Source organism: Corapipo altera, unplaced genomic scaffold, assembly GCF_003945725.1.
Source record: "Corapipo altera isolate COAL_440 unplaced genomic scaffold, ASM394572v1 51, whole genome shotgun sequence".
NCBI classification, from domain to species: domain Eukaryota; kingdom Metazoa; phylum Chordata; class Aves; order Passeriformes; family Pipridae; genus Corapipo; species Corapipo altera.
Window position 1 is genome coordinate 9575607 of NW_020884892.1, and position 25108 is coordinate 9600714.

Consider the following 25108-nt stretch of genomic DNA (forward strand, 5'->3'; position numbering starts at 1 on the left):
AGTGCAGAGCAGAGTGGGACAATCCCCTCCCTCGACCAGCTTTGCCTGGTGCTGCTTTGCCTGATGCCCCCCAGGACACGGTTGGCCCTCCTGGCTGCCAGGGTACTGCTGACTCATATTCAACTTGCCATTGACCAGGACCCCCAGGTCCCTTTCTGCAGTGCTGCTCTCCAGCCTCATTCCCCAGTCTATACACACAACCAGGGTTGCCCTATCTCAGGTGCAACCCTTGTTAAACTTCATATGGTTGGTGATTGCCCAGCCCTCTAATTTATGAAGGTCTCTCTGCAGGGCCTCTCTGCCCTCAAGGGATTCAACAGCTGCTCCCAATTTGGTTTTGTTGGCAAACTTAGTATTCCTTCGAATCCTGGGACCAGGTCATTAATGAAGATGTTGAAGAGCACTGGGCCGAGGATGGAGCCCTGTGGAACTCCATTAGTGACCTTGCACCATCCTGATGTCACCCCATTCACTGTAACTCTTTGTGCCCTCACAACTGGGTGAGCCAGTTGCTCACCCATCATGTAACATGGTTATCCAGCTGTGTGCTGGACATTTTGTCCAGAAGGATGAGAGACACATCCTTTGTGTGATACTGTGTCTGTGAGAGACCCAGTATCACACAAAGTACAAACATTACATCTGCAGGCTTCCCTTGATGGATCAGGCTATTTGCAGTGCTCTTGAGGAGACAGTAAATGTAGAGGTAAGTCCATGACTGCTTGCTGGCTCATGTATGTCAGGGTAGGACAAGGAACAGCCTGCCAAAGGGAGCGTCCAGCTCCCTCTCTTTATCTTTCTTTTTTTTTTTTTTCCCCTCCTCAGATTCATAATGTGGTATCTGAAGTCCGTGAGCACCATCCTGTGGCTGCAGCTAGTCAGAGTACTGTGACAACATTAAAAGGTCCTGAGGATCCCAGTGGTGGGTAAATAGATTCTCTAACTCTTTGTAGCCTTCAAATGACTTTATACTTTAATTTTTAATCCCCTGTTTGAATCAGAATTGAAATTAATATTTTAAGTTTATGCAAAGTGTGTGCTTTCAAGGGTAAGATGGCTGATTTTATTAATATCATTTTATTTTCCTGATTTACAATGCTACTTTTACACTATTTGATCACTTTTAGAGTTAATGATGTTTATTACTGTTGAGTTTACTCAGCTTTCTCTGGAAGGCACCTTTAACCTCCTTACGTAATTCCAGGGAAGAGCTCATGTTGTTGACAAGTTCAAGGTAAAAGTTAAAATGTAAAGCTTCCTTGAAAGAGTTTGTATAAGGTGCACATCTGGAAATAGAGCAAGATCAAAATATGCTTAATATTAATGTACAAATGATTTACCACTGTTTCCTTCTTGTGTTCCATTAAAAAAAAAAAGACAAAAAAACCCACCACACTGATTTTTAAGAGTAAATTTACTGAATATGAATTGGCCTCATGAATTTACCTTCCACTATTTTGAGTCAGACAAGCCTCAGTGATTTCAAAAGAACAAGAACAATTTACAGCCACCACATTTTAAAAGTATTCACATCAGCAAGATACGGACTATCCTTTGCTTGGCTAGTATAGATTCCACAAAATTTCTATAAATAGGATTACATGGCAATGATATTGAAAATACAGCTGGGAACAATTCCACTAATCCAACACAAGAAGAGAATAATTGCAGGCTCGTGACCACAAAGTGAGCTGGTTGAATATGTAGTGGTGTGATTGACCCAAGCAATGGACCACCAACAGCAATACTTGTGCGAACTAAACAGAAACCAAAATAATAGATGATTTTGGTGAGTGTGGGAAAGAATTGCACTGTAATTATCAATCTTTATCTTTTTTTAAATATCTTCTGCTTTTTAGGATATACTTAGAATATTTCTCTTTTTTGATATACTAATGAATGCAATATATACCATTTTTCACAAGACTTGGGAAATGAGAATATCAAGTTTGGGGGATATTTGCAAATGGCAAATAATTAAAAACTAATTGCATCTTTTATTCTTTTATTAAAATGATGTGTTTCAAGCTGACTAGCATTTTTAACTCCTAAACTAAAATATCTTACAAAGAGATGTACACTTTTAAATTCTCTTTCTTCCCCAGCATCCAAAAACTGTAGTCACATTCAAAGATTTTGACTATGGAACACCTATTTGAATCACTCAAACTAGTCCCTAGGCAAAAGAACAATTCATAGATTTTTTTAATTTTTTTTTTTTTGCTATTAAAAAACTAAAGAACACAAGAACAGAGGTAATACTTGAGATGATGCATAGCTGTCTTTTACATTTTGTAAATATTATTAAATATAATGGAACATACAATGCTCCTTGAAAAGTGGTTTGCCAAGATCAGTGTCAACACTTGCAGTAATTAGGTGATCTATGAAGTCATGCACTGAGAGAGCAGAGAAGGACTTAAAACTGTATTCTGCCCAAATTAAAAATACAGAAAAAATATCTTGATTGTGATCCACCTTCTCTAACGTATTAGTCATGCATGTTTACTTTTAAATTTTTCTCTTTGTTAGTTAAGACAATTTCATAATTATTTTGTGATATAAATATGCATTGAAATGACTTCTGAAAATGGTAGCTGTTTTTTGTGAAATATTTTTTTCTAGTGGCTTTCTTTGTGCTACAACTATTTCTCTGATATCAACCCCACAAATGTGACTTTTTACATCTCTGTTTTTAGGCAGGACTGTCAGAGTAGTCCAGCTTTGCTTCATTATTGGTTGACATGTCAGATGAGTCATTTTCATTTCCTTGATACTTTTTGGATTTCGGTGCTGTCAGCACTTTAGTGAGCTGCTAGGTTTATTCATCTGAAGCTTATTACACATAATGAGGTAAGTGAAAGGTATGCATAAGAAACCAGATTGATGCCATGACCACTGAAGTGTAACTGTTCATGTTTAGGGTTGGTCTTGCTCCTCCAAACGTACAGGAAAGAGAGCAAAACTGTGCAAAGGGAGCACAGGGAGATGGAAAAAAACCCAAATATTACTCAGTCATGTATTTTTCTGCTCTCTTCTCAGTAGGAGGTTTGGTACCAGAGGGTAATGGGAAGGATGACAAGGTTAGTGTTTCATAAAGTTAGTTTTTCATTCTGCAGTCAAACTAGATCTCTTCAGATTTGTGAGGTGTGATTGATCTATCCCGTGTTTATACTTCATCATCTGAGCTAGTTTCTGAGCCCTTGTCTGGCCAGTGGAACAACCATGGCTGTATGAGCCTGGCAACATGGCCAGGAGCTACTTTCCTCCTTCTTAGCCTCTGACATGTGCAGCTTATCCAGATCCATTTAGGGGAAGGAGTCCAGTCACATATTAAAATCTGTGAGCAGCGGGGAGGCTGAGTTCAGCTTGCTGAGAAACTGAAGATACTAATTCCTGCACCCACGGCCTCCTCAGAGCTGAGCACCAGAGAAGTGATGTTATCCTCTCTGATGTGCCTATGTACTCACAGGGCAGGAGCCCCTCCTACCTCACTGGACAGGGAGGGCTCGTGTGTGCTCTTTCTCCATCACGATGCAAGGGCAAGGAATTTCCTGGTCTGTTTCTGGGCAATGTTCTGGATCCATGAGCATTACACGGGATCGCAGAATCTCTGGAAGGCACCTCTGGAGAACATCTAATCCAGCCCCACTCTGTTCAAGGAGGGTCAGTTAGAGCAGGTTGACCAGAGCTATGTCAAGTTGAGTTACAAGTATCTCCAAGAATGGAGACTCCACAGCCTCTCTGGGTGACCTACTCCAATATTTGACCACTTTCACAATGAAGAATAAAAAAAAAAGGCAAAACACAAATGTTTTCTTGCACTCAGATGGAATTTAATGTGCTTCAATTTGTATCTGTTGCCTTTCACCCTGTTGCTTGGTACAAGGAGAAGAGTCTGGCTCTCTCTTCATTCCCTCTCATCAGTTATTTATTTATCCATATGGATAAGATCTCCCTGAGCCTTCTCTTTATGAGAGATGCTCCGAGCCCTTAACAATCTTCATAGTCTTTCACTGGACTCACTTCAGTACTTGACCCAGCATCCAGATGCAGTCTTGCCAAGACTGAGTAGAGGGGAAAGAACACCTCCCTCAGCCTTCTGTCAGTGCTCTTTCCCGTGCAGGCCATGAGGCTGTTTGCCTTCTTTGCTGCAAGGGCACATTCCTGGCTTGTCAGCAGCTGTGTCCACCACCCCAGGGCCTTTTCTGCAAAGTCAGTCAGCCACCAGTGTGTACTAGTGTCTGAGGTTATTCCTCCCTAAGGGCAGGAGCTTGCAAATCCTTTTGCTGATTTTCATGATGTTCCTATTTTGCTATTTCTCCTGCTGAAGGTGCTCCGAATGGTATCAGAACCTTCTTATGCATCAGACGCTCCTCCCAGGATTTTTACTATCTCCAAACTGGTTCAAGGTGCATTCTCCACCATTGATCAGTCCAGTAATGAAGAGTCAAAAACAGTATTGGGGCCAGTATCAACCCCCTGGGTACATCTCCAGTGACTGACCTTCAATTGGACTTCATGCTGCTGATCAGAACCCTTTGAGCCCAGAAATTCAGCTGGTTTTCAATTCACGTCACTGTCCACTTATTTAGCCTGTGCCTCATCAGTGTGTCTGTAAGTTGTGGGGAAAAGCATTACTAAAGATTGCAGTCAAAGTGCAAAATCCTTTGATCACTGCTCCCGTTTGCTCCCAGGCTACATGCTGAGACTTCATCGACCATCTCGAGAGAGCGCCGAATCTGGTGGGTAGGTCCTGGGACACTGCCAGCATGGAGGTAGGGTGCCCTGAGTAAAGAAGAAAGACTGGACTTTGTGATGTTTGGATGTACCAGCACCTGGAAATAGGTAGGTACAAATACAATATTTGGCTGGTAAAAGCTGTCTCTGGAGTATGCTGCAGGGCAGAGTAAGTTGCAGCCCACCAATGGTACAGTGTAACACAGAGAGGGAAGGATTCCCCCATTTTTTACTGAATAAGCAAAAGAGCTACAGATTCTGGCTGGCTGTGCAAGAAGTAATTTTCTTTGGAATGAGATCCTGGTTGAAATGAATATTTAAACCCAGTAAGTGCTGGAAGCTATACCATGGTGGTCTCTGTAATAAATACCATGGGTAACGAATGCAAAAGGTGTCTGGAACAAGGAAGAATTCTTTTCCAAATAGCACATATCTTAAGCTGTTACCTAAAAGAAGCAGAGTTTCTTGTCCATTTCCTACTGAGCTTCTGCTCTGAGCTCCTACCCTACACACCCTTGAACGCTGTAATTACACACCTCTGGTCTGCCTCGATCTACTTTAAGAACTTTTCTAGTACACGTTTGACATGAGGAACAAGAGTGATCAAGTGCTGTTCAATGACCTGTCCTTCCATCTTGTAGATTACTGAAAAATTAAATTTTCCATTTTTCTTATCTGTAATTTTTAGAAAAGCATGCCTATTCATTAGACTCTGAAAAATAATTAAGATTTGTCCTAGAATAATATCACATGACAACACATAGGATTTTTTATGCCACTGAATAGACACCCGGACAACTCTCTCCTTTCAGATAGTACTTCATATTGCTCACAAATTTTATTCATCTAAACTGATTCCTTTGTTCAGTTTTAAGGAGCCTGGTTCTCTTTGCTGCTTTTGTTTTAAGGGATTTGAAGTGGATGATGAAAGTCAGAGGTGGGTACTTTGTTCCCCTACACATTTTCAAGTGTTACGATTGGAATTTTCAGGAATAGGCTTAGTTTTCCAATATTTGTTTAAGCACATGTTAAACTTATAAAGTTAGCTTTCCATGAATAAAATATTGAATTGACCTTAGCAGAAATTTTCTTAAAGAGAAATGGTACTGTGATTTGTATTTGCCAAAGAAAAGGCAAAAAAATTTTTGTAAAAATTTTTTGTAAAAAATCGTAGCCTGTGTTTCAGAGTAATAAACATGTGAATAGAGAAATATTTATATTTTTATTTACTGCAATCAGCTTAATAAAATTACCCCCACTCAAATACTCACTGAAGAAACTGAGTATGCCTTCCATATTTATATTTCAGGGGCATTTAACTGTCAGTACTTTTTCCAATACATATCAATACTAAAAATCAGTATACTGGAAATCTCACTTTGTCAGATATGAGAAGAAGAATTTACAGCAGTTAGAAACATTTTTTTTCGGCTGTGAAGCAATAACAGAGGGGGGCAGTCTTGGACAAACATCTCTTCTGTGTATTCACAAATCTCTATCTTTTGAGCTTCTGAAGATCCAAATTCAAGTACTGTGTCTGCTGAAACACAACCCTTTGGTCTACATTGTAAGAGTCAAGAAACTAACAGCTGTAAAGACCTGTTTTACTCTGCTTCTGTGCAGAAGGATTCCACTCAGCCGAAGCCAGCTCATATGAAACTCCTCCATGGAGAAAAAGGTGCTGCCATGGGATGGACTGTGGTGGTGCTCAGGGTTACAGCTAAAGTCAGAGTGGTACCTGCAGTGCAAGAGTATGTGTGACTGTCTTCAATGAGCTGTCCCTACGACTCAGATTGTCATTTGGTTTGCCAAGAATTGCTGTCATAAAGAGAAGAAGGAGGCTGTTCTCGTTCTGCCCTGCATCTGTTGTAGAATTAGGTTTGTGTTGCATGTGCACCCAGGAAGTGCTTGGACACTTCCCACTGAACATGATTTAAGCACCTTAAATATAAAGCAAAAAAATAACAGGAAATTACACAGGAGGAAAGCAAGTGTATAAACTAACCTTAAATAGCCAGCAGTAATTATGCTCCAAAGTGATTGATCTGATAACTTAAAGAATTATAGGGTATTGTGACAAAGAATGAGAAAGCGGAAAAAAGGAGAGGCAGTAGTTTACAACCACAAAAAGCAGATAACATCTCAAAAGCTTCTGGGTTAGCCCTTTTTCTTTGTTTCTTTTCCTCACTCTCAATACTCAGATTCTGTATTTTATGCTATTGTTAAACTTTTTGCAGCATCTGAATCTTGCCCCGAACATCACCTCAATTATTTTTTTCACAAAACTCAGGTAAGAACAGGACATTTGGCAACATTCCATCCGTGAGTCCACCTTTTTTTAGTATTTGTTTATTAAACTGTAGTGACTGACTTCTCATCTCAGGCTTCTTGGCCTAGCACTGTAATCCCCATGTCATTGCTTTTTCGCGGTTTCCTTTATATTTTTCTTTTGTTTGGACCCTATTGTAATCTTTAATTTACTGGTGGCAACCTTCATGAATTCTAATTTAAATGTCCTTGTAGTATTGGCACTGGCCACAGTAAAGTTCTCTGTCTTGCAGTGCACAGAAAAAAGTTTGTCTATGACTTGTTTAAATTAACACAGTGCTTAAGGTCAGACAGGTTACAAGGCTCTGACGAAAATAATGTCTCGTTTCTTACACAGTCTTTCTTACAGCATAATCTTCAGAGATAATGATGGAATAGTACATGTTCTTCACTATCTTATAGAATCAAAATCTCTGTCCTGTGGTTTGCAGTCTTGGAAGAATAGCCCAAACATCTACTTTAGACCACTGGGCATTTCACAATGTTGTTGTTGTTAATAATAAAAATATTAGTTAATCATAAATCTATTATTGTTGTTATTGTCCAGCACTTGGAAAGGAACTTCTTCCATTTGGTCCATCAGCCAATCTGTCCCTTCAAATAGCAACATTTGACCTGGAGAATTAGTCCTTAGAATCTGGAAGCTCTGAATGCTTTTGCACTGAGAAGCGAGCATGTGAGTCCTTGTAGTAACAGACCGTATGTTCATATTGCTTTTGCATATGCTGTTTTGTTAGAACTAATATTAGCCTGTGGAAGAGACTGAGTATCCAAACAATTAGACAGCAGTTCAACTACATCAAGATGCATCACAATCCTATTTTATCTTGTGCGATTCTTTTTTCCCAAAGCCAACTGAAGGAATACTTTGCCTTCCTGTCTCCCATATAGCACAGGTAGCTCTCCATGGGGAAGTCAGACTATTCTGTGACTGATATTAATCTTTGGAAGGCTCCATCTCTCATCTTCCCTGCACTCTGTCACTGTTCAGGCTGCCAACCTGGAAAGTCTGGGAAGCTGAGCAGGAGAGTGCGGTTTTGGACAATGAGCTTTTCTCAGTAAAATAATTCTGCATTGGACCTAAAATATGCAAACTGTAGGATCCTGCAATAGGGACTTGAATCTTTGCACTGATAAAACCAACCTGGTTGGAGTTTCACTGTGTTCCATTACAATCAAGAGCAAAATTCACTGGTGGGGAAAAGAGAGAATAGGATCAGCTATAAGCATCTTTGAAATTCTGTAATCTTCTGGCTCAGCTCTCACACACAGGAGCTCTCCTTGAGCAGTTTTCCACCAGGTGATGCAGAACCATCTAGATATCTGTCCATTACCTGCTTCTGTACTGTATCAGAGAAAGAGGAACAGGCATTTTGTTACTGGCATCAGTTGTGAAGCATAAAGGTACATTCCCTAAAATCGTGTTTCTGCCCTTCTTTACAGTCTGAAGTTAATTTTCTTTGCATTATATCTGCTGATATTTTTAAAGACTTCTGTAATTACTGTCTACACACTAAAGGAAAAAGAAATAACTGGAAAAAAATTAAGAACAGCTTTATTTCTCCATTGTATTACATTCTTACTACATTTTATCTTTAAAAAAAATCTGCCTATGGCCATTTGCCATGTTCAAAAAGTATTACATTCATAAGACAAGTAAGTTCAGATTGCTGAGTAGGTTCTGTTAATTTTCAAAAATTTTCCTCATGAAACTTATAAAATCTTTCATAGGATATAAAATTTTCTCAGCAGAGTAACACTGTGATAATGCAATGCTGTGGCTTATTTCTGGGTTCACAGATGAGAGCCTAGTGTGCCACACTGAAAGTGGCCCATTAAAACAAGTGCCTGACTTGGTGCTTTAGTGATGCTGAATCACTACCTCATGTATCAGTGTGTATTGACACAACGATAATCCACTCTGGGTTTTGCTGACTTTTTTTTCTAGAGCGATTTAGGGAACCATCTTAGTCCAATCTGTGCTTCTCACATTCAGTAGTATTTCTTTTTAAACCAAGGCTGCATTTGGTGGTCAAGTCCAGTTCAGATTTACAAAATAACTTCCTAAATATGAGTTGTCTTATCTTTCTGCTGTTAAAATCAGCCTGCCAGTAAGAAGTCAGATTGTAATTTCTAATCTTATAGTCAGGTGGCATTTTTGTACACTTAATGGAATTATTCCTGATTTTTGAGTGAGTAAATAAAACAGAAGCTCACCATAAATATTTATAATCACTATTGTTATTTGTCTAACTGCATTCTCAAACAATTTTCAACACTATTTGTTAAACTGGTGTTAATTTTCTTCACTTACTTAGTGAGTGTGTAAGATTTCTAGGACTTAATGATTAATGTCAGTAACAAAATTAGAATTATTAATGAAGGTAACATTAAACATCTGAACTCTTCATAATTTGCAATCTTTTTGCAAGAGTGAAACCCACATTTTACAATTGTCATTGTTCAAAAGATGTTAACCCGTCATATTTATTTACAAATTCCCACTTATATTATTGTACTGAAAATATTGTATGAGCTGTAGCAATACTCATGGTTTAGCTATGAAGTTATTCCTTTGAAAAGGCTTCCCGGTGCTTGCTTTTAGCGACAGGCAGGAATGTGCCGGACAAATCGAGCCCAGAACTGAACATGCTGCTGAGGGTGTTTTGTACAACTGCCTTCTCTACAAACCACAGGCTGTTCTTGTGGCTTTGCTTGGGTAAACATGGCTCTGGCTGCGCGGGGAGGTTGCGCAAGGCAGTGCGAGGTTTGGCCTCCACATCCTCCCACACGTTCCACAGCGCCCGGGGACCAGGGCCTGATCCAGCCCTCAGCAAGCTCTGCTGGCAGCCTGTGGAGCTTGGCACTGGGGCTTGCTGCAGAGGGAGCCTCTCACCAGGAAAGGTTGGGAGGAAGCAGAGCTTGGGGAGGAGCTTGAAGGGGACTGTGGAGCTGAGGAACTTGCAGGTTGACTGCACGTGTCCCCTGGCACACTGGTGACAAGAATCTGCCAAAACTGGACATACAAGGTTGCGAATAACAAATTTATGGCTACAGAAGATTCAAAATACATAAAGGCAAATATTTTTCTACAGTCATGGAGTCTGGGTTGCAGTCAATACAGGAGATTGCTGTCTTTTGTGTTGAAGGGGGTGTGCCTTGCTTCCCCTCTGAAGGGTTGTCCTGCAGGCTGCAAACTGTCCAAGGTCTTAAGAGACTGGGTTTCAGCTTTGCTCCTCTGCAGGCTTCCATGATGGCCTTAAATATCCAGGTCATCCACATGGATTTTGCGTTGGAGCTCATTTGGTGGCACTTGGAGAATGGTGGATTTTGGGAGTGGGGGACCCTGAGCTGAAAAGCCATGAAGAACATGAACATGATGAACACCATAAGCCAGCTAATTAGGCTACAGTTACAACACATTAGGTAACTGGTGGTGAAATCTTCAATGTCAATGGCCCTCTAAACACCTGTGTGGGTTAACAGGTATTTTTAAATTAATTTATTTTTATGTCTGCACCTAAATTATTTATAAATTTCACTTTGAATTCTTTATTTGTTTTTGGACACTGCCTCTGCCCCCTTCTCCTACAGGGGGTGAGCAGAAGCTCCCCTTGCACCAAGGGCTGAAATGTCAAACACTGAGATGGGACTGACATGGTAGGGAGAGCCATTACTGAAGTGTGTGGGCAGTGTATAAATACCTCAAGACACCCAAGAGCTACAATACCTGTCATATTGCAACCAGTGCAATAAAACTCAGGTTTATGTGGAAATACTCAGCTGCCTCTGCCTCTGTTCTCATCTTCTGTGACTGCTGTAGCTGCTACTCCTTCTTATGATCTCATTTCCCTAAAGGGAGCAGTTGCTGCCTTTCTGTGTCTCCTTGAGTGAAATTAATGCTTTTCAGGACAGCTTAAAGACAGTAACACCCAAAAAGCAGGAAACATGCAGAAAGTAATTGTATATGATCATTTATATATGCAGATTAGAGCTCAGCTAACAAATGGCTCTGGTCCCCTTGACTGGCAATAGACAATTCAGAACCAAAGAGATCTTTGGGTGAGAGGCCACTTTGCATCTTGACCAAAAGCACAAGAGGGAAAGAAAAAGAGACACATTTCTTGGGACATTTAATATTAGACATCATCACAGTCAGTTCTGTGTGGTACAAGTGTGCAGCAACTTCTCAGAGAACTCACTGGACAGCCAGGATGTTCTTTTCTATCAACAGTGTGAATTGAATATACAGCTGGGTCACTCCGAAAAATTACCAGCAGTGAGAAATTGAATTGGCTGAATTTAAGTGGTGGTTATTAGGGATGTCATTCAGTTGTTCATGCATAGGTGTCTAATGCAATTTGAAGTATCCTACAGTATTTAAGACATCCTCTGGGACTTAGTCTTTAGGTATGATTTTGAGGGGTCATGGGCTTCCCTGAAGGTCCTCTCTTCTACATAAGAATGTCTCAAATGCCCTAAAAGCATCTTCGATGGCACTTGACATTTATGTGTATGCCACAGAACCAAGCCCCTGGTTTCTGAGCTCAGATTCTAATTAGATAAGTAGAAGTAGATGCCATCACCCTGCTGTGATGTTTTCTCAGACTATCTGCAGTTCTGGGAAAAGAGCACTGCATTAACCCACATTTCAAAGGTCATCTTTGCAATCACAAGCCCATTGTTAGGAGTTAATCATGATAGCTACTGGAAAAGGGTATCATCAAAGAGCCTTTAAAATGTGGACAATTTGGTCCCAATCATAAAGTTTTTATTCCTGTATTATATGACTTCCTGAAGCTTTGCACATTAGACAGCATTGTCTGGTTTTTGCAAAAGAAACAGTCATCAGTGAGAGTTAAGGTAAATGTTTTTTGTACCTTTATCTTCCAAATTACAATTTCTGAACCAGAAGAGATGATTTTTTTTATTCTCTAAGTATGTAGGAGGTAAGGTCAAGGGGATTTATATTTAAATGGTCTCTGGAATTGAATATGGATGCTGCTATAAGGAAGGTGAATCAATAACCCCCAGAAAATAATCTTTTAGGAGAATGAACAATAATACAATCATGTACAATGGATAATGAAACAAAATATGAGAAGTGTAATACACATTTTATCATGAAAATCAAACATTTAAGAGAGTAACTCAGCACTGTTTTGTAAATGCATCTTTTAAGCATGTTTTGTAGTAGATGATTTGTCTGATGGAGTGTAATAGAAATTGAAATACTGAATTCTTTCATATTCAACAAGGTCTTGTTTATTCTGGCAAAATAGACTAAGCACACACACGCTTCCCAACTGTAGTAAAAAACAAAAGGGTGCAGTAAGTCATCTTTAAAAAGCAGTTGAGCTGAAAACACTTACAAAACAAAACAGGCAACAGGAAAATGTAACATTAAGATCCTAAATGCGTTCATGTTTCTTCCTTTCCAAGTTAACCCATAAAAGCTAGTACATTCCACCTGCAATTTTTAAATGAGTTGTAAGAAAATCTTATCATGTTTCCAGAAAAGCTTTGCAGGCTGTTAGGGCACGTTGAGAACAGAAATTAAATGGATTCCTGATCCTGCAACATACTAAGCACTTCTTCTGAGTGTAATCACTTAATATTTCCAAGGCTTTGTTCAACATCACGCTTAATTAAACTTTTGCTAATAAACATGAAGAGCTTAGTTTAGCCCCATTGATGGACTCCACTGACAAAACAGTTGTTCAGTCAAGCCTGCATGTGTATTTATTTTTAGTTGATAAAATGTTTGCACACATATATAAATATTTTATAAATAGAAGATATGAAAAAAGTTTTAATTACCTCATAAAGTAAATTAAAATCTTTTTCTTTAGAGGATGTGTTTCCTTTGAGAAGTTTGTTGTATTTGAAACTGAGATATTTCACAAACAAATGTATATCTTTACTAAGTTCTTATGTACTGCATTCTACGCTTGAATGTTCTTAAATGCAAAAACATGAATTACAACTTTGTTCTTATTGAGAAGACAGGGTTAAGAACATAAACTGTAAATTTACTCATAAAAGTACAACATATTTTTTCTTTCAGTGATGCTATTAAGAAACTTAACAGGACATTATGGGAGTGTCCCATCCCTGGTAATGTTCAAGGCCAGGCTGGATGATGCACTGAGCAACCTGGTGTAGTGGAAGGTGTCCCTGCCTACAGCACAGGTCCTGGTCAATGGCAAGTTGAATATGAGTCAGCAGTACCCTGGTAGCCAGGAGGGCCAACCATGTCCTGGGGGGCATCAGGCAAAGCATCACCAGCCGGTTGAGGGAGAGGATTGTCCCACTCTGCTCTGCACTGGGGCAGCCTCACCTTGAATATTGTGGCAGTTTTGGGGGACTACAATGTAGAAAAGACATTAAGCTATTAGTGTCCAAAGGAGGGAAATGAAGATGGTGAAGGGCCTTGAAGGGAAGCTGTATGAGGAACAGCTGAGGGCACTTGGTCTGTTCAGCCTGGAGGAGACTGAGGGGAAACTTCATTACAGTTACAACTTCCTCGTGAGGGGAAGAGGAGGGGCAGGCACTGATCTCTTCTCTGTGATGCTCAGTGACAGGACCTGAGGAAATGGCCTGAAGTTGTGTCAGGGCAGGTTTAGATTGGATATTAGAAAGAGGTTCTTTCCCCAGAGGGCGGCTGAGCACTGGAACAGGCTCCCCAGGGAAGTGGTCACAGCACCAAGCCTGACAGAGTTCAAGAAGCTTTTGAATGATACTCTCAGGGACATGATCCTGTGCAGGGCCAGGAGTAGGAGTTGATGGGTCCCTTCCAACTCGGCATATTCTGTGATTCTATGATCTTTAAGGTCCCTCCCTTCCAACCCAACCTATTCTATGCTCTGTGACAGAACCTTTACACACTACACCCCATCACTGCACCTGCAGAATGGGTCCTCTTCTGGGGGCTGCATTCATTTTGTTTCTACTTTAAAATCTTTAACCAGCATTTTAATACAAGCTAACTTGGTTTTTTGGTTTTGCTTTTTTTTAAATAAAAGTTTGTACATACTATGTATTTTCCAGCTACATAATAATAGGCATCATACTGAAGGTTTTGCTCAGGTAATATTTTCCCAGGGAGGCTCAGAGGAGGTTTTCCTGAGAACTGCAGGTAAGAACAAGTATTCCCTTTGTATTTGGGTACAAACAGAAAAGTATGATTTCTGTTCATCACACATTCCACCAGAAACAGAAGGGGGAAAGGAGCATTTCTTCAGGAGCATTTCTTAATTGTATAGATGGAGAAATTAATTGTTTTTCTGTTTAATAAAAGAAACTCTAAAACCTGAAGAGAAAGGCATAAAATGGAATTATTAAAGTCTCCAGTCATTTACAGTCAGCAGTGTAGACATGAGTTTATGTGGTTCTAAGCTCAGCTATGGTTGGGAGGCTGTGCTCCAGCCCATATGTGATGGAGGGAAGTCCCTGGTATCTTATCCAGAAGGTCAAAAGAAAACCCACTCTTTGGAGGTCCCTCATCTTTTCTCTCATAATCTGAGAAAGTCCATGAAAACTATGGCCCATACTGTGTTATGAATCATATGCAAGTTTGTTATTAATAGATGTGGTGGCATTTCTTATCTCAAACAAATTTTATTCCATCATTATGATAACTTGGTCTTATTTTGTTCTCTTACCTCAAGGCTTTTTTTATTTGTGAGTTAACATTTGATAGTAAAGCAGCAACCAGTTCACCTGTTTTCCTGAAATCTTAGACTTGATAAATAAGCACTGCTAATTTATGAAAAGCTAGTGATGGTCATCATAATAAAGAGACACTCAAAACCAGACTAGTAAAAGTACAAAAAAAGCAGGGTCATCAAGATCTTCCAGAACCAATTTTTGAGCTGGAAGCAGAAAGTAGGACCATTACTAACTATGTGGCAAAAGAAGTAGAAGAATGGGAAAGAAAATTTAATATATATATATATATATATATATAAATCACTAGTAAAGGCAAAACAGTCTGGTGGGCACGGACTGTCCTTTAGGCCAGTGTTTCCCAGTTTGACCTGCTTGGGTGCATGCAGCAGGAGCAGCAGCAGGAGCAGTGGGAGCACTTCTTAGGAGAGGAGGTGTTCAGCTGCTCAGGCATGATATAAAGGACTCTTTGAAGTGGTCAGTATACCAATAGCTATCTCTGTACCATGGTCTAGTGACCATCTTGTAGAACATCTCTGGACCTAAGTGCCTTAGGAACAGAAGCGGGAAGTTGCACATAAAAAGAGAATTTTCCTCTGCAAATGAACTGCAAATTATGAAAAGAAATTATTATTGTTTGACAAAGCCATAAAGAAACCATTAGGCAACTGTTGTACTCCAAGTTCAGCAAGAGCTACTTTGACATAGGATACCTATGGGTATGTGGCAGCATTTTTGTATAAGAGGCATTACAATGATTTGCACTTCCTAGAGTACAATGTCTGTTTAAAACATGTGCTCTTAAAGCTAAACATTTAATTTCAAGTGTGTGTTAATGAAATTTGAGTTTCAACAGTACTGGAAATTCACAGCTCCTATGGCCAATATGAGAATGGATACCTAACTGCAAAACAACAGCCATTTTTCTAGAGGACATTCAGTTTGACAGTTACAGCTATTCCCTTCTGAATATTTCTGAGTTTTCCTGAGGAACTGCAAGTACAAAGACTAAGTAACTAAACATGAAACACTGCCTTTATAGTATAAATTAGTTGTATCACTGACTCCTGTGATATCCTTTGACATTCTTAAATTACCTGTTACATTAATGGCTCCTTTTAAAAATTAATGTATAAATATTTATTTATGTAGAAGTTTGTAGAAAAAGTTAATGGTTTAAAATCACTCAGCCTCTCTTGGACATTAATGGTATTTTTATCTGCACTGTGTGTATAGAAAGGGAATTATTGCATTGGCAGTTACTAGTTCTGGTTTTATAAGTAACACATATAAGTGAAAAATGTAAGTCACATCACTCACCAGATAAAGAAAGACAAATTTAAAAAGGGTGGTTTATGGAAATGTTTAATGGCAGTTTCATTGTAAAAGGTTAGAAGTTCTCTCACTTTGTTTGAAGAGTGGTGTGGTCTAGCTGTACTTATACATGTGACATACACATGCTTTTTTACTTACAAAAGTGGTCTAGTTCTAATTATACACTGGGAAGAAAATACTCATAATTGCAACAATTGATTTCTTGGTCTGTCTTGCATTAGGCAAACATTTTTGCAAAACATATTGTCTCACTTTTCCTGTCTCTAAAATTAGAATAATACTTATTTAGCAAAATTAACATTTAAAAGTAGTATTTAATTCCAAGTATTATCTGAAATTATTAAAGTATTACCCCATAATTTGATCATTCTCTTTCCATCCATAGGGAAAAGGAAGTCTCCATGCATCATAGCTGTCAGTGCAGAAGTCGGTTGCTTCTTCTTCCTAATCCTCAGACTATTCTCTGTGGCTATGTCTATGTTAGTACATAAAATTAGGATTGTTCTCTGGTCCTAAGGCCAAGAGGCACAACTAAGCCTGCACCCCTGTGCCCAAGTTCAGATCTCACGTTATTCTCTGAACTACACTGGGGCAATTTTCTTAGAGATCTAGACTGTGCTAAGGGGACCTGCTGACCATTAAACCACTAATTGTGGGACAGCATTTGACACATCCCTAGCTCTCTGTGATTATCAATGATCATATAACCAAAAACCAAAGAAAAACACCAAGAGAAGCAGTCCTGCTGCAGGACTTCTTCCTCCCAAACCTCTTCCTGAAGGTAATCTCATAGGAGAGGGTATAGTAGGACAGACCCCCTCGTATTTCAGATGTTGCCATGACACCACTATGTCTTTTTCTGAAAATTTTGTTTTCGGCTTCTATGGAGACCTAAAATGCAGAGAATTAAATTCTGATACACCTGAAGTGGTTTACTGCATCATTTCATGAATGAAATGCCTTCCATGGGATTAGCTGTGGAAACAGTTGTGTTCAATACTATACATATGGTATTTAATCTTGATGAAGATAATAAATATAATGTATCTTGTAGGAAATATAGCAGAAGAAAAATACAAGAAATGTTGCCCTGATTTAATGCTCCAATGATCTTAACAGCTACTTGAATTTAATTAAATATTATATTGCTTGAAGATGTTTCATAAATGATTTGCAAATGTACATGTGCAGAGAGGTGGCACTAATCTGTATTATTATGGCTTAAAGATTTATTAGAGGATCTACAAGATCTACAGTAATCAAAAATGTGATCACATAACAGAGTAAGACTTACAAAAATGCCTATCTTTTTAACAAAGCTATTACAGCTGATGCCAGGGGTTTTTTTTCCTTTTCTAGTTTCTTGCTTCAGTCCACACTGTGATATTCATGCATCTCTTGAAATGCCTCACTTCTGTGAATAATCTTACATTTCCCCTGGCACTTTGCAGGAAGCAAGGTGGTCTGTTATATTCAAAATTCTATGCCCTCTGAAGTGCATGAGATTTTGACACTGACTCCTGTGGGATGTCTTGGAGCATATGCAGCACTGTGTGCAGACAAACTGCAACTTAATTGGGAATGATTCATCACATAGCTTAATTGTTTACTTTGCATTCTTTTTTCAAAAATACAAAATTTCATTGCAGAGATAATCTGAATACCTTTGTCACATTGAAGAGGGAAAGAATTAATTAAAATCCGGATTGCCAATCAAGTTGAGAACACCATATGGAAATCCCCATTAAAAGCAGGCAAGTAACCGTGCTCAAATTGTGATAGAGACTAATGTATTTTGCAAATCAAGATGCCATCTTCAATCTGTAACACAGTGAAATGCACAGATTTTTCCCTGCCCCCATTCCCACTCTTTTTGCTCCTGTCTAAAGTGCACTCTGTAATGCATTATTAAGCCCAATTCTGACCCAGTTTCTTAATTATCTGTAAGCTACAGAGAACTTGTAGCAGAATATTAACTAAGGCAAGAGATGTAATACAGAAGAATCCACAATGGCATTAGAGAGAATCATTAGCATTTTGCTAAGGAAATCCTTTACACTTTAATATTTAACTTAGCCTAACATGCAGAATTTATATTTTAAAGGGGTACAAAGTATATACCACTCAAGCCACCAAAACAAGCCGGGGGGAGGGGGGGAAGCATTCCTGGATTCACAAAATCAAAAAACTTGTAGCATACTGAAACATTTCTGGAATTATTTTTTCCAACTGTTCCAAGTGGATACCATCGACAGTTGTTACAGTCTCATATATCATTATGTGCCCAACTGTTTAGTTTAGATGAACTGCCGAAGATAACCTGGTATGGGTTGTACATACGTTACAAAATTTTGTGAGGTACAATTGGGACAAACAACTGTCCTAGCAGATGACAGTGTGAACAAATTCTCCAAACACTCTTGTGCCTGGTTAATATCAAGTCAGCAGGTGCAGTTTCATACTTCTCTTCACTGCTGCATATTAGTGGAATATGAGAAGTTTTCATGGTGAAAAATCAACCACAGATATACTATATCAGGAATAAAGAACTCAGGGACTTCTACCTACAAAGTTGCAGGCACATGTGATTTTGAAGACTTGCCGTATCTCTGATGTAAAAATGTTTGAGTAAGTGAAAAACATACTGAAAGAGCAATTTATTTAGTGAGAACAATTTTTAATATAAAACATATTGCAACATTATTTGAGGAAAAAATACTTTCCCCACCCCATAATTGAATGATTTGTGGTATGTGCATACAGAAAGTCAAGCTTTAATTGTAAAATTTAGACAGCAGAGAAAGTCTGCAAAATACATTTATAATTTTGTGGAGAAGAATGTATTTATCCCATTCAAAGATCAAAGAAAACCCATGCAGTCCCCTTGTCATCAAGCTGAGGAGTCACCTAACTGCAGAATATGGAATTTGTATAAATGAGTTTTTTTAATCAATGAAGAAACCCTACTGTTTGAAAAAGAGTAAGAGTCAGTTAAATACAATATTTTATTAGTAACAGTGTCAAATGCAGCTCATGTGGCAAGTTGGTTCTTTGCAAAACATCAGATGATTGGAAAGTGCTGACAGGCTTAATGTACATTCAAGTATGTTGCTTCAATTTGAAGTGTACTCTTGCTAGTGGAACATGTGGATGTATCATTCCTAATGCTAACACTATGAATTTTCCACTCCAACCTGCCAAATATTCTTCTTTTAGGAATAAAGGTGTCCAAAATTTCTCCAAAGGGATGAACAGCAAGCCTGAGGCACCTTTCATTTACAGATATGGAAAAAACCTCAAAATCAATATCTTATACTGAAGAACCTAAACCAGTGTGCAGACATTGAAACCAAAAGACCAATTTTCAAAGGCAGATTTTGTAAAAGTACCACACGTTTTTCCATTTTCTTTCTAGACTAACCCATGTATTCAGTTAGGCCCAAACATTCAGGCCAGAGTATCATCTACAGAGCACAGACACCTCTTTTTTCATGCATTTGCAGCTCATTTGTGTTTGATTACAATCAAGCCAGCATTTAGTCAACTGTCCCTTGGCCCAAGGAGAGAGCAACTGTGACTGCACATGCTCCAGGGACAAAGCTGGACACCAGGACAATGCTTACCAACGTAAATATGTCATGCAAACCATCTGTGACATACTGACCCCACCGTGTTTGGCTCTTTCACCTCCTGAAGTGCTCTGATCCAGTGGTGGACTATGAGACAATATGCAAAACTTCATAGGTTGGAAACCATTCTGACTGATGGAGATATGGCTGGACAATCTAAAGGCCTTAATCTTGTTTCTGTCAGGCAAAGAGAAGTCTGTAGTGAAAATTTGCTGGTATCTATTGTTCACATCTTAGCATAATCACCAGTGGTATTATTGTTAAGTGAAAGAGAGTCTCCTCCCCTAAAAGCAAAATCATCTATTTAGACACAGCAACATCCTGCTGCCTTGTCTCATGTCACTTCATGGTTGTCACCATTTCTCTCACAAAAATATCCAGTAAGAGGGTTTTTTGCCTTCTCAGGCCTCCATTTCTTCCATCACTTCCATCACAATTGTTCGAGGGCCAGTCAGGATGAGGTTGCTCACTGTCCTGTAATCCACATGAAGAACATTGAGGCCGTTGACAGATACAACAAACTGGCAAACCTGAGGAGAAAGCAAGCACCAAAACCAGTTAGGCATTAGACTTTTTTTTTGTTAGGTTATTTACACAGATGTACTATCAACTCCTGAGCAGGCAAGCCCTCCAGAACTCTTCATACCATCTCATTCACCACTCTTAAAAAAACCCATCTGGCCTACTGAAAGGTGTCTCTGTCCACAGCAGAGGACACATCTTTAAAGTCCCTTCCAACCCAGGCCATTTTATGATTTTATGAAGTCAGCTCTGGCTATTACAATCTGTTGTCCTTCATTTGTCTTGAACATTTTCTTAGAAGACATTTTAGTCAGTTCTTGGTAGTCACATTAAAAATATGCATCATGTTTCCAGGCTTAGGGCAAAGTCTGCATTGATTACTTCACTAGATCAAAGCATCCAAATTCTAGGAAATAATATCATGGAATATGAAGTCAGTACTAGGAGAGATTAAAATGTCACTGCCATGTAACTGGTTTTAGTTTCCTTCAGCAACTATGGCTTATTAATTAATTTCAGATATGCTTTTTTTTTTTGTAAAAGCTGTAACAAATTCAAATATTGGAAGTTTTGTATCATTGTAGGCCATTTTCAATTAAAAAGCTCTTGACAAAAATACTCTGATCAACATAAGTGTATATCTTAAAAGAGTTAATCAGAGAAAAAGTCACATCAACATTGTAAAAAAAGTGCAGGAAAAAAAGACAATATTGATTCCTCAAAGACATTAAGCCTTCTTTGTATCTAATCATAATATTACTGTGTTTGGTAAAAAGGTCAAAAAATGTGTGTAGTGTCTAGATCTGTGTTTTTAATGATAAAAATATGGAGCCTAAAGGAACAATAATATCATCCTGATGTTTCAATGAAAACAAGAAGGTTATCTTACTCATATGTCATCTTGAGTCTATAAGAAAGAAGCTATGAAGCAAGTATCACTAGAAATTGTCATGCTTTATTTTATACAGACAGGCTGGATTGATGGGTCAAGGCCAATTTTATGAGGTTCAACAGGGCCCAGTGCCAGGTCCTGCACTTGGGTCACAACAATGCCTTGCAGTGCTACAGGCTGGAGGAACATCGGCTGGAAAACGGCCCAACAGAAAAGGACCTGTGGGTGCTGGTCAACAGGAGCTGAACGTGAGCCAGCAGTGTGCCCACGTGGCCAAGAAGGGTCTGTGCCCAGCAGGACCAGGGAAGTGATCGGTACTGGTGAGGTCACACCTCATACACTATGTCCAGTCCTGGGCCCCTCACTTCAAGAAAGACATTGAGTGGCTGGAGCATCTCCAGAGAAGGGCAACAGAGCTGGTGAAGGGTCTGGAGCACAAGTCTGGTGAGGAGCAGCTGAGGGAGCTGGGGTTGTTTAGCCTGGACAAAAGGAGGCTCAGGGGAGACCTTATCACTCCCTACAACTACCTGAAAGGAAGCTGTAGCAAAGTGGGATTTGGTCTCTTCTCCCAGATAACAAGTAACAGGACAAGGGGAAATGGCCTCAAGTTGCACCAGGGGAGAGTCAGTGCCATGGTCTAGTTGACTCGGAGGTGTTAGGTCATAGGTTGGACTCGATGATCTCATAGGTCTTTTCCAACCTAATTCATTCTGTAATATTAAATGAAATCTCTGCACTGAACAGGTGGTCAGACATTGGAACAGGATGCCAAGGAAATAGCGGAATCACCATACCTGCAAGCATGAAAAACCCCCATGTGAATATGCACTTGGGAACACGGTTTAGTGGTGAACATGGCAGTGTTAGGCTAATGGTTGGACTCGATGCTATTAAACCAACCAATCTTTTCAAATTTAACAATTCTATGAGTCTATGATTTTTTACCCTTCCCATTTAGGTAGAAACACAATACAGAAATGGATGCAGGAGAGGTGGGAAGCAGCTCTGGTGTCCTTCAATGCTAACTCTAAAATAGATTTTCTTACATATGAAGTCATTTAACTTTTGTGCATCAGCCACCTTCCCTCACAAGTAAAATGTGCAGTGAAACTCAATTAATATTTGTGCAAAATGGACAGAATGTAGCTATTTAAGGAAAATTCTAGAGGAGGCAAAGCCAATCCAAAAATGTAACATTTCATCAAAAATGTCACAAATTATTTTAATCTCTTCTCCTTAGAGCAGGAGCAGCAGCCCCTGAAGGGAGGGCTGACCTCTCTCTTGCACCTTACCCCCTATCCTCCAAACTCCTCTGCAGAGCTGAATATCCTAGAAGTCAGCCTTCCTGGTAGCTTAAAGGATCAACGAAGTAAGGCAATCAGCAATATCACTGAGCCAACTGCCACGGCAGTATAGATGTACCTTTCCTCTATATGAATATTTCCGCTGCAAATAGCATTGGGAAAATGGTTCAGTTTTTGCATGCAGACAAAGACTTCTAAATGTAAGGATTTTTGTTGAAAAGGTAACCCTTCATCCTTTGCAGTGTGCTTCAATTACTATATAAGTGGCATGTCTATTTAGTTTAAAAATGCAGATTCTTGCTGTATCTGTAGGTCTCAACTTCCAGTGGTATTTCCTAAAGCTTTCTATGGCTTTCCAAGATTGTATCAAGTTTTACTGAATTATAGCCCTAGCTTCAGAGTAATACTTGGGTTGATTTAAAACAGACCTTCAAAAACAACATTGTCTCTTCTGGCTTAATGCAATTTTTGGAAGTTGAATGGCTGATGTTTGTTTTACTGCTGCATATTCTCAGACTTCTTGAGTTACTGGAATCCCAATGCATGGGATTTGTGTTTGGCCAGGGACAGGCATGCAAGTGTGTGATGGATAAATCTGCATGCTGGATCATGTCAGGGGCATTCAGGGGCCTCCGGGAACATCTCTGGCAGAGGAACAGACTTTCCAGACCAGCCACTCACCCATACAGGGCTGCTACAGTATAAATGTGGATGGTGCAGGCTCGACCGTAGTGTGAACAGCAGTCTGGATGCCAAAGAGTGAATTTCTTATGCAGAAGGCAAGAGTTGACACGTCTGTGTTCTCAATGTGTTTGTTTTATTGCATGCCCTTGGCGGTACTATTAACCAGCAATGCTGAGAACAGTCCCCTTTGTGCCATCCTTTGCACTGGATCCAAATGGCTTATTAGTTTCATCATTTCCATTGGAGAGGATTAGATGCAAGAAGTCCACCCAAGCCAGATGAGAACAGAAATGCAGAGAGGATAAATGCACTCAGAGAAGAGTGCAGTCCTGTCATAAAATTGTATGAAAAGACTCATGAGGAACAGGAAATTGTAATGAAGGGCCAGCCAGCCTGAGGCAGAAAGCTCTCTGCATAGTAATTGCTTGACTAGTGCTCCTGAGGACTGAGTCTCTGCAAATTCCAGATCTGGCTCCCTCAGGGATAAAGAAATTTGCTGTGTCCTCCAGTCCTAAGGAGGGGAAAGAGGTTTACACAATCCTGAGCCCTTCATTATGCTGAGTGCCCTTGACTCACCCAGTTTTCTTCTCCCCACCCTGATTTCCCATCCAGCACAGCATCCAGCAAGGTGAAATAAAATGAAGTGCTGCTTTGTGCATTTTGGCCATCATCAGCCCTGCCCCCAGAAAGCCCACCTCCCGTGTTGCTCTATTGGTGGAGTTGGAAAACAAGTGAGAGCAAGCGAGTACCCACAAACCAACCCTGATTGAGTAGATCAACCCACATATTATTATCTCAGGGGTTTTCTTAAGGCAACTGGTTTACAAAATCACAATGATTTAATGTTATATTTATAAAAAGAAATTTCAAAAAGCTGTAAGTGCTCAGCCCATAGCTACAGCTGTTAAGGGCTTTGTAACCATAAACATGTAAAGTATTTCTGTTGGTTTCCACACATCAGTAACTATAATAGATGATAAACTACAGCTAAAAGAGCCTCAAAGAACCTTTTATTGCTCATTTCCTCATAGCTCTCCAAGGAGCTTGACAGGAGATAAGCATCCCTTTTCATCCCTTAGACTTCAAGAAATGATACACCCCAGAATAAATTCTGACCATTTTGTTGGTCAGGATGTGGCAACCTAGAAACCACAGAACTAATAACAGTTAAATAAAGTAACAGTCAAATGAAAAATCCTCCCTTAACTGATTTCAAACATTTAAGTGTTACAGCAATAAACATTTATTGTTGAGTATTTCAATTCCCGCCATGGGAAACAGCAGCCCACGGAAGCAAGGATAGCAGAAAAGGCACCTCTGTCTTTCTGTGGGTTTTCCATGACACATACAGAAGGTTTAAACTAATCCAGGTGTTTCCATAAAAAGGTAATCTTCCAGTTTGGGCTTACATTTGAACAGAAAGGATCTTGAAACCTGTTGTTTAAGGAAGATAGCAAAGATTTGTCATGCCATTTACCATTGGACTGAAGACAGCAAGAATAGGCAAGAATAATCAGTTACCGTAATGTTTACTGGCCAAAATTGGGATTGTGCTGTACTTGGAGCTGTACAACCCTTCCTCCCCCTCACTGGTAATTGCTCTTTCCTCCACAGCAAGCCTTGGCTGCCTGCCTCTCCTCAGCCTTGCCAAGCTGCCCTGCAGATGTACATCCACACCCCTTGATTTTCCTGCTGGGAGAATCGCCCGCTGGCCAAACCAAAGCCCCGCTCCCTCGCAGGGAGCTGCCTGCACCAGGGCTGGACAGCTGAGCCAGTGTTGTTCAGGAGCTGGGATGAGGATGAGTGCAGGATGCTTCTATGGGATGTCAGAGACTGGCTGCATGCATGGGTGTGGAATTGCGCAATTACCTTAAAGCGCAGTATTAAATAAAAGCATTGCATACCTGTCACTAATTCTGAGTTAGTTCTGCCTGGGGATGACCTTAATATTTATGAATGCAACAGGAATGTTCTTGGAGAATAGGCAGTTAGCCTAGTTCCTTGGA

The 25108-nt window shown here is 39.7% G+C and overlaps 1 protein-coding gene and 1 long non-coding RNA gene across 3 annotated transcripts in view; one reads left to right on the top strand and one right to left on the bottom strand.

Moving 5' to 3' along the window:
* The first annotated feature begins 828 nt into the window (after window positions 1-828).
* On the top strand, window positions 829-24995 carry LOC113948203. 2 transcript variants are annotated; one of them, XR_003528037.1, is made up of 3 exons: window positions 829-922; window positions 4698-4848; window positions 24717-24995. It is a non-coding gene; the product is annotated as an uncharacterized LOC113948203 (long non-coding RNA). The 2 variants fall into 2 exon arrangements; XR_003528038.1 differs by having other exon boundaries at window positions 4698-4778.
* Window positions 17659-25108, bottom strand: part of DEPTOR (DEP domain containing MTOR interacting protein) — a 74102-nt gene continuing 66652 nt past the window's right edge. Inside the window, exon 10 of the mRNA XM_027645617.1 lies at window positions 17659-20230. Coding sequence (XP_027501418.1) covers window positions 20102-20230 — 129 coding nt within the window. The 3' untranslated portion in view covers window positions 17659-20101. The remainder of the gene's footprint in view (window positions 20231-25108) is intronic.